The sequence below is a fragment of the Gavia stellata genome, chromosome 28, assembly GCF_030936135.1.
Source record: "Gavia stellata isolate bGavSte3 chromosome 28, bGavSte3.hap2, whole genome shotgun sequence".
In the NCBI taxonomy this organism is placed as follows: domain Eukaryota; kingdom Metazoa; phylum Chordata; class Aves; order Gaviiformes; family Gaviidae; genus Gavia; species Gavia stellata.
In genome coordinates, this window is record NC_082621.1 from 8,929,501 (window position 1) to 8,939,736 (window position 10,236).

The 10,236-nt window shown below is 48.5% G+C and overlaps 1 protein-coding gene across 1 annotated transcript; it reads right to left on the reverse strand.

Moving 5' to 3' along the window:
- Positions 1 to 539: 539 nt before the first annotated feature.
- Positions 540 to 2,928, reverse strand: LOC132319543 (granzyme B-like). The gene is made up of 5 exons (XM_059830565.1): positions 2,871 to 2,928; positions 2,307 to 2,460; positions 1,677 to 1,818; positions 1,299 to 1,559; positions 540 to 719 (listed from the first exon to the last, which is right to left on the reverse strand). Exons 1-5 carry the CDS (start codon positions 2,926 to 2,928, stop codon positions 540 to 542), a joined length of 795 nt encoding a protein of 264 aa, XP_059686548.1.
- Between the last annotated feature and the right edge of the window lie 7,308 nt (positions 2,929 to 10,236).

Below are 10,236 nucleotides of genomic sequence, written 5' to 3' on the forward strand. Positions count from 1 at the left end.
TAAAGGCAATTTAGACCACTTGTCTAGAACTGGCAAAAGTAATTCCTCTCTCCTTTCTGTTCAGTAACTTTCAGTGGACTTTTGTCCCTTGGATTTACTGATCATACTTCCTGTCATTAACAGCAGCTCAGGGAACTAACACAGAACAGCTTTATTTTGGCATCCTGTATGTTAAAGAGCACAATATGCTCCTGGTATCGGCTCACTACCTGTCACTACCACATTGCATTAAGCCTCCTCATTCTCATGCTCAGGCTTTTAGTCCTGTTCCCAAGAAGGCTGCACACGCAAGCAAGTTTGAAGATGTCTTTACTGGTGGCCAGAAAGCAGAGCAGGAGGTAGCGCTGTTGGGTAGCAGTGGGAGGAAGGGAATAATGTGAAACTGTGCGTGCTTGGGACCTGCGTTTTTACCTTGCCACGAAGTGCAGAAGCCTGTGTATATGCCATGAGGGCATCTCTGACTCCATTTCAGCTGCCCCTGGAAGCCTCTGAGCATCAGCAGAAGTTTGATGCATTGTGGAAATGGGGCACTGAGTATTTTAGTCAGAGGAGGGAGAGTCAGGGAGGTCTTGGAGCTCAAACTTCCTCAGCTCTTCACGTATCCAGGATTCAAAATAGGAGACTCTGGTAAATACTTCAGGGAAAATGCAATATTTGCGTCCATAAGAAACAATGCCATGAGCCTTCCCATTGCAGACTAATGGGCCACCAGAATCACCCTGTGAGGTAAAAGGAGTGGGAGGGTCAGACATGTCAAATCGCACCTCCCCCTGCCCTAAGGAAGAAACTGGCCCCCTTGCCTCCCTCCATGTGAAGAACCTCCTCTTTCGACCATCTCCCTCCAGACCCAGCTCTGCAGGGCTGGTAGCTGCCTCACTACTCCTCTAAGCTGATCCGTGAAGCAATTCAGGCCTGGAGGCCGTGTGAGATTCAAAAACTGGCTTCACATCCCTGAAAAGAAGAATCGAGTCCTACTTTAGACATGTGGGAATATTTGAGCCATCCCACTGTATCAGGAGAATATGACAAAGGATTTACATGAGATCTGGAGCCTGCTGGAGCAGTGGCTAGGCTGGGTAGAATATCCCCAGGTATGTAAAAAGGCACACGATGCTGACAGTTGGGCAACTGCACCCTGGTTCAGGGAGCACGTCAGCTTCAGAGCTCCTGAGAGAAGCCTCAGCACACCATCCTGAAGAATCTACTTCATTTTAATACCCTTCATCCCCCACCTGAGAACTAACCTGACTGTCTAGTCCCAACCTCATCCCAAGCTCAGAGACGAAAACAACACTTACAAGGAAAGTTGATTTTTTGCCATTCTCATCACCAGCGCAGATCACAGACTGTTGCCGAAAGTGCTTTTCGAAATAATTCTCACACACTTTCTCACTCTGCACCTTCAGGTCCACCTCCATCAGCACACTACTCTTATGCTGTGTTATCGATGTCCGGCCCCAGCCAGCCACTTGGCATGTAGTTCCTAGTTTCACAGGCTTGTTGTGACTGGGCAAGGGGATATAACTGACTTCCTTAGTCAGCTTGGCCCTTGGCTTCAGCTGCCAAGCAGAGAGAAGAAAGGGTTAGAGCGGGCAAAGGAATGGGAACAAGTTCATGGGGTTGGGGAAGTGAGCAGGGGGAGATCCCTTGGGCAGCAGGGATGTGTAAGGCCATACCTTCAGCAGCACAATGTCATTTTCAAAGGTGTTTCCTGAATAGTTGGGGTGGACGACCCAGTGGCCAATGTGGAACTTCTGCTGGCTTGGCTCATTCTTTTTTATGTTGTGGGCTCCCAGGGTCACGGTGATATTCACTTTCCTGCCAGGAAACACCCACGTGTTCCACCTGCACTGACCACAGCCCCCATGGCAGGTGGTTTGAGGTAGGTGGTGGTGGGACATGCCTCCCCAGAGATTAGTTCTCAGCAAGTTGCCCTCTGTAGCCTGGGTTCCTTCCACAATTCAACTGAGGGTCCCTTACCCCATGCTGACAGAGGTCTGATGTGTCCCATTCTGAAGACAAAAGGGAAGCAGGGAATGGGAGACACCAGCCTCTCTTCTCCAACAGTAATTCTGACCCATGGTAGGAACCATGGACCAGGAGACCTCTGCTGAGGAGTCCTGTCCCAGGCACACAGCCCCGGGCAGGCAATTCCTGCAACTCACAGGGGACAGCTCAGCTCACAGAGAGCCCTGCTGTGCCTCAAGAGACACAGAATACTCTTTCACCCCAGACCAGGACTTGTGGCTCTTCATGACTGTGTGAGACATGAAAAAATCCCACATACAAGAAAGAGAGGGCCTTACGTTTTTCCAGCCACACAGTGAGCTGCGGAGAGCACTGCATCTGGGCGAAGTAGGAACCCTCCACATGTAGATATTTGTGACTCACTTCCAATTGATAAATAAGCCATGTAGGGCCTGGAGTGGGGCTTAGCTTCCCATCCGCCAATGATCCTTCCTGGAAGAGAGATGACAAGTGTTAATATCACATATGCGGCTATTTCCCATGAAATTTGGAGCTGCTTGAGGAGAGAGGGTCATCCTCTGATGTCATATGCCAATGATGCCAATAACTCTTCTTCCTTGGGCTGTCCAAAGCATTGCTTCTGCACAATGGAGAGAAAAACAGGCAAGACTTCCTGGGGATGACTGACCACACCTGACTCTGGATGTCTGAAATGCTATCAAAGGGCACTACACTAGTACCTGTAAAAGCGTCACTGGTTTCAGACACCGTCTGAGCTGAGAGATATGAGTAGAGTAGAAAGTAGACATATGAGAAAAGGCAAGGCAGGTACCAGAGTTCCTACTCAATGCCCATTTCTGCCCTTGCATGTCCTTGCCTAAATCCCATCTCTCCGTACTCACCAGCCCCAGCCCATGGGACAAGGAGAAAAGCACTTGCAAGCAGAAGGAGAAGCAGCATCATCTGTTACTGTCCTGAGGAGCCAAAACAGTTGCTATGGCCAGGCAGGAGAGAGCGACAGAATGGCAATCTATATATACGAAGTTTGGACCTGAAACAGGAAACCTCAGCCTGCTTTCAGCTTGTGTCATTTGCTGCTTTTGTTCTTACACACTGGAGACTGTGGTTTGGTGAGGGGTTCATGTCACTATCTCTTGGTTTTGACACCATGTCCTCCAAAAGCTGGAGAGATCTGGGCTTGTTCAGAGTACCCAGAGTGCCCAGTACCCAGGCAGCAGTGAGAGGAGTGCATATCTCATTGGAGACCCTGAACAAGAGCCTCCCTGGATCCTAGACATGGGTTGGTTTTGGTTTTTTTTCTTTTTCTTTTTTTCCCTGTCCCCTGATAGGAACAGTGAGAGCTGAACAGGGCCAGGCAAAGGTCCTGGTTCTTATTAGAGGGACTGACTGCCATCAGAGGTGCCCTCTGGATATCAGAAATCACCTGTCAGAGTAGCTAAGGCACAGGACCTACCAGAGACTCACAACCTTGAGCGCTAATGTTCCTATCACTAGTGAAAGATACACTGGTTTTCCATCAGATTTTACTGATGACACTGCGCGATAGATTTATGCAGGTGAGCAGGGTGAGGTCTGAGATCAAAATTGCTCTGTGCTTTATTCATCAGGTCTTGAAAACCTCCATGTGTCTGGGAGCAACAAGAAGTGGCAGCTTCCTGTGTGAAAGGGAGTGAGTAGCCAAAAGAGATAACAAGGAAAGCAGAAGCAGTGGCTTTGCCAAAAAGGCCCCAGTCCCACAGTATTCAAGTGAGGAGAGCAAGGAAAGTTCAGGGTAATATTCAGGGTAAGGTGGGGTTCTAGATGATCAGACAAGTCCCTAGTAACGAGGGAAGTCTGAGGTCAATCTGGGAAGTCAGTGCATGGGCCCAGGTCCAGATCAGCAGGTTGCACGACCAGACGCAGGCATGGCTGAGACACAGCTGGAGATGGAGCTCAGGTGAGGACCAGAGTCAGAGTCTCCTCTTCAAAGCAGCTCGCATGAGAAGGGGAGCAGCCCAGGCTGAGGCCTCTCTGAAGTCCTCCCTAGGAGCATTGGCTCCTGTGTTACTAGAGGGAAGGGACACAGCCCTCAGTTGCACTGGTTCTAATTTGGCCATGAACCCAGACAGTCAAACCTCCAGGATGGGGAATGTACTTAAGGTGCTGACGCTGAGGATGGAGACTGGACAGCTGGACAACTGGTTCCAATGCTTCACTGTTCTCATGGTGAAAAAGTTTTTTCTTACACATAGCCTGAACTTCTTTTACTTAGTTATTTACGTATTAATGTCTACCCATTATCTTTATCTCACGTGCTCCCACCATTTGCTGCTGTGAAGAGCCTGGTTCCATCTTCCTGATGGCTGCTTGCAGGTGTTGGAAAGCTGCTGCTAGGTCCCCCCAAGCCCTCCCCTTCTGTCTGAACAAGTTGAGTTCCCTCAACCTCTCCTCAGTGTAGACCCCTATGGTACTCCTCTTGTTACAGGCCTCCAGGTAGGGTATGACCTATTAACACCACCACCACTCTCTGAGCCTGATCATCCAACCTGGTTTTACCCATCCAGTTGTCCACTCACTCAGATCATAACATCCTAACTTAGAAGAATGTGCTGGGAGACAATGTCAAAAACCTTCCTAAAGTCAAGACAAATGGCAAACACTGCTCACCCCCATCCATAATTCCAGTCACTTTATTACAGAATTCAGTCACGTTGGTCAGGTCTGGTTTACCCTTGGTCAATGCATGTTGATTGTTCCAATTCCCTTCCTCTCCTTCATATGCACTGACATGCATTATGAGAGGACGTGCTCCAGGATTTTTCCGGACTTCTTAGAAAATGTCTGCTTCTCTGTTTGCTAGATTTCACCTTTCACATTTCCATTCTTCTACAGCCTGCCAGCATGACATTTAATCTGCATTAATCTGCTTCCTGGAAGCTTTTTAACCGTCCAGTTTCCATCCCACCAAGAGATAAAGCAGAAAGCTGCAAACCACTTTGCTTTCTGTGATGTGTGAGACTGTGCTATCAGAGGAGCACAGACCCAAACTGGGGAGACATTTCAGACAACACCAAGCTGTAGAACTAAATGATAATAAACACTTGAGCAAACTCCAACCCCTCTTCAGTATTCTGGTGTTTCCAGGAAAGAGCTGACGTTCTCAGCAATTCCTCTCTTGGCTGGTAATTCAAACAACTGTAAGGTAAGACACTGTGTCTTCTCTGTGCCCATGAGGAGCTTTTCTGAATAGAAGACAAAGTAATTGCCTTATGTCCCCTCTGGCACGGCTTTGCATCCTAGAGTTCCCGGGAGACACCTGAAATCACAACCCCAAGTTCCCCTTCTGGAATACCAGCGAGAAAGTAACAACACAAAGGTGTTGGAGCCTAACAGCGACAAACAGAGCTGTGAGATAAGGGAGCATAAGCAAAACCCCAGGGTGGTCCATGAGGAAAACACGGCCTTTAATATCACTGACAACAAAGTCAAACCTCCCAAGCCAGAAGATACTTTGCAAGGCTTGTGACATCTTGAATGGCCCTGTGCAACCACACTACTGAGCACATGGGCTGGGGCATGTCTGGGCCCTGCATGGTGGTGCCATTATAGAATTAGTGTTCTGTGCACCCATGTATTTTTCTGTTCAAAATATCGGAAGGGTCAGAGTGGACACTCTGTGTTGCAGCTTACCAGGGCAATGTTTTTAAAGGTGAGCACTGAGAATGTGTACTGCCTCTCTTGGGATGTGTCAGGACACATACGGGAGGTGACTGAGGCCTCAAGACTCACTCAGACAATCAGAGAGGACTGTGAAAAGCAGAGGGACACAAACCTGAGCTGTCCCATTCACACCAGCTACCTGGAGGCATCTCTGGAGCCGACTGCTCCAAGAACTACAGGTGTCGTGGTTGAACCCCAGCTGGCAACTAAGCACCACATAGCTACTCACTCACTCCCCATGGGATGAGGGCAGAATTGGAAGGGTAAAAGTGAGAAAGAAACTCGTGGGCTGAGATAAAGACAGTTCAATAATTAAAAAGAAATAATAATAAAAATAAAATTGTTAGGAAAAGAGAGAAAAAAAAACAAAGAGAGAGGAAAATAAAACCCAATAAACCCAATAAAGACAAGTGCTGCAGATGAAAACAATTGCTCACCACCAGCCAAGCAATGCTCAGGCAGTCCCTGAGCAGCAGCCTCCCTGACAACATCCCATCCCCCCCAGTTTTATTGCTGAGCATGGTGAGCATGGTGAGCATGTTATCATGTGATGTGGAATATCCCTTTGGTCAGTTGTAGTCAGCTGTCCCAGCTCTGTCCCCTCCCAACTTCTTGTGCACCCCCAGCCTACTCGCTGGTGGGGTGGCGTGAGAAACAGAAAAGGCCTTGACTCTGTGTAAGCACTGCTCAGCAGTAACAAAAACATCCCAGTGTATCAACACTGTTTTGGTCACAAATCCAAAACATAGCTCCATACAAGCTACTATGAAGAAATGTAACTGTGCCAGCCAAAACCAGTACAATGGTGAAATCTCAGCTTTGAAGTACCTGGTTGATTTGCTGTAAAGCACAGACTGAGCGTGAACCCATGCTTTGTGGGTGCTCAGAGGACTGACAATACATGGAGGAGAGAGAAGGGTTTTTCCACTATGCCTTTGTGCTTGGCTTTGGGCTTTGTCCGAGAAGCAGGAGACACTGTCTTTCAAGTGCAGCACAACTGATGGCTAAGCTGAGAAGCCAGCTCTGACCTCTAGATTCTCTCACATGACTTTGTCTTTGATTTTGGCCCCTTGCAGGCTGAGGAACTTAACTGCCTGCAGGCTGAAGGCACTTATTACGGGATGCCAGAAGCCGCATTTTGGGTTTGTACAAAAGATACTATGGGATGTTTAAAGCAAGGGTCAAAGGTGGGGAAAGGGAAGGATTGAGGTGGCCTGAGGAAAAACGCGTGTGGGAAAGCGGGGATGGGGGATGAAAGGGGCTGGTCACGTATGAACAGGCTGCTCATTGGTGTGCTTGTCTGGCCGTGCACTTTGCCTGATCTCACCTTGTTTTCTCGTGAAGCTCCATCTCCCTCGTGATTTTGAGAACAACTTATTTTAGCACGGAGCCCATGAGAAGAGTAGGAACCATGCTTCTGTCGCAGCGCTGTGGGAACTGGCAGACCACATATACCGGCTGCATGAGACTTGCTTCCGCCCCTCCCTCCCCCAGCACTAGACTGCAAGGCTTGTTCAGACAGCCACCATCCTTACCTCACACATACTTACTTTTCCTGGAAGAATGTCCGCCACTTCATTTCAGCATTTACAATGATGTCCACAGCTTTTCACACTCCATTGGTGTTTGTATCCAAAGTGAGAGATCAAGCTCTATGTTGGTTTTAAAGTTTGTGTGTTTCCTGCCTGGGTGTGAAACCAAGGAGGCACCAATTCAGTGTGAAGCCTGAAGCACGATCATTCCTACAGGGCACAAGGGGAAGAATACAGTGATGCAATCTCAACAACCAAAACAAGGTTGAAAGGATACCAAAGACATGGAAGGGCTGGACCAACCTGCAGAGGGTGGAAAAAACTCCTTTCCCTTACTTTTGGACTTGTGTCACTTTCCTACGATCTACGGCTCCTTCCAAGGAAGACAGAAGGGTTGTTTGATAACTTCATTTCCTGGTGACAAAATGCAAAACCTGAGAAGTCCTCCAGACCCAGTTTAGACTGAGACTGGAAATACCTGCCTTATCTTTCAGATAGAGCCTAACCTTGCCAGCCCAGGCATGGGTCTTTCACAGGAAGCTGTTCGCTTTGCCAGCACCTTTTTACCTCTCCTGGCTGCAGCACAGTGTGCTTTAATCCTTGAAACCCTACAGGAAAACCTGACTGCTCGGAGGTGAAAGAGTGGTTAAAGATTGGGTAAAGATTGAAGTCTTGACTGAGTGCCAGCAACCAGAGCAGGGGACTGGGCCTCATGTGGCTGATGTGCCAGGAACCGGAGAGGCCAGCCAGCCTGCCTGAGTAGGGTAAGCGACTTGTAAACCAGGTATTGAAAGTGGCCTAAATTTTGGCTCGGTACCAGACATACCCCAGGGTTCAAGAGCTGGCTGCTGAAGGGACCAGCAGGACCAAGCCAACCACTGCAGAGACCATGAGGTCTGGACATCACCTGAGAGACCCGTTTGCGTGTGTGTGGCTGCGTGCGTGAGGCAAGGGGAGATGGGAGGATCCAAGGGCCAGCTGCTGCGCAGGCTGAGTGTCTAAGGCTGGTTACGGGGGGATCTATCACACATACGTGTCTGTGCATGTGTTTGTGTGTGCGAGTGGGTCTGTGTCCCAGCAGCTGGAGTGGGGTTGGGGGCCTCAGGGGCTTGCCTACACAGATGCCGGCAGCTGGGAGACCTGGGATCCAGGGCTGCTAGTGGGTCGACTGAGTGTCTAAGGCTGAGTGACTTACTGTTACTGGGGGACCCCTGTGCCTACGTGTGGGTGATGGTGTGTGTGCAAGGGAACTGGAAAGCTGGGGGGAAGGGTCCCACGTCAGTTACTGGATAGACTGAGTACCTCAGCCCACCTGTGGGGAGATTCACAGTGTGCCTGTGTGGCAGGGGGTTACTTGTGTTTGTGTGAGGGTGGTAGGTTGTTGTGGGTGAGCCAGGAAGGCCTGTACAAGCTGTCGTAGTGGTGCTGGACCCCAGGGCTCACATGTCCGGGTGCCGGAAACTGGGGATTTAAGGGCAGGCACTGCACACCCTGAGTGTCGAGGGCAGTGACTGGGAGATCTGTATTGTATGTGCATACGCATATATGTTTACAGATGTCTGTATGCCTCACTGACGGACCCTCATTCTGATCAGCCTGTGGTGAACTGGCTGAGGCTGCTGATGCCATCAGCTTTCGCAGAGTGTTTCTCTGCGAGTTTTATGCGTGTCCCTGGTGTGTATGTGCAGTTGTGCCTGGGGTGCACATCTGAGTGTACCTGGTCTCAGCCATACTGGGGAGAGATGGTGGGAGCTGCTGTAGCTGCTACCCACAGATCGCAGTCCAGTTCTTTCTGCAAGGCACCATCGAGGTCCCCATCCCTCCGGTCACTGCCACCTCCAACAGCTCCCTCTGCTTTGGCATGGGAGGAACTGAACTTTGAGCATCCATTCAGAAGTGGCAGTAAATTGGGCATTGCGTGAAGTCTTCCATTTAGTCCTCCCCTGATCTCACCTCAGCTGTCATCATGGACCTTTCACGGATTACTACTTGACCTGCTTTGCTCCTGCTTCAGATTCCTAAAGAAGGTCTGGATTACAGGAATCACACTGGCAATAATCATTTGTTCATTTTTCATTCTGAATCGATATGAGGAAAAAAAATCTTGGAGATGATAGTTAAAAATGAATCTGTCTGATCAAAGCCATGAACAGCCTGATAGATATTTGAAGCTGGCCCAGCCATGAGTGGGAGTGGGACCTTCAGAGGTCTGTTCCATCCTTGGTTTGAAGCCATCATTCCAGTTTAAGTGTCCTGTACCCTCACCTTCTACACATTGTCCAAGAGCAGAGAGCAACAGCAGAAGAGGTGGGGTTTACAGTTTCTTCCAATTAAACATCTTTCTTGTTCATTTGTGGTTAAACTCAAGATTGGTGAGAATGATTAGGGAGAGGAGTATTTTGTAGTATGAGTGAGGTCAAAAGTTTGTGGTAAGGTCTGTCTTCAGTCACAGATATTATCTGCATTATTTCTAGCTACTGAAGTCAAATTTAGATGACGGAACTGATGAAGTTACAGTTTCAGCTTTCTTTAGTGTTTGCTTCTTTGTCAGTACCCTTCAATCTGTGCTACAAAAGACAGTGTTTCAACCAGCAAATGAAAAGGAGAAGAAATCGCAGCCGAGCACCTGGTGTCTCTTTAGAAGGGGCAATCTGACTTGCCTCATGGAGAGTACTTTTATTCCCAAATGTCCTTTCTTTCCTGAAAGTTGAAATCAAGTGTAAGGTTTCAGGCAATCCACAGAATTTTCGTTGTTCTTTAATAAAATACATCAACACAGATGAATGAGGACTGAATAGGAAGATGGGCAGCTCCGGTCCAAGGCTGAACTCAACTAATGGAATAAAAAAAAGGAGAAATTCCTGGACATAGCCAGTCTGTTATATAACTTACTCATCTCTTGCTGTGCCAGGCTTACCAGTCAGAAGGTCTCTAATTTTGGATCCTTGAGAAGTTCAAACAGAAACACAAAGCAATCCTTCTAGATGGCACGAACTAAGAAGTTCTTAGACTGTGT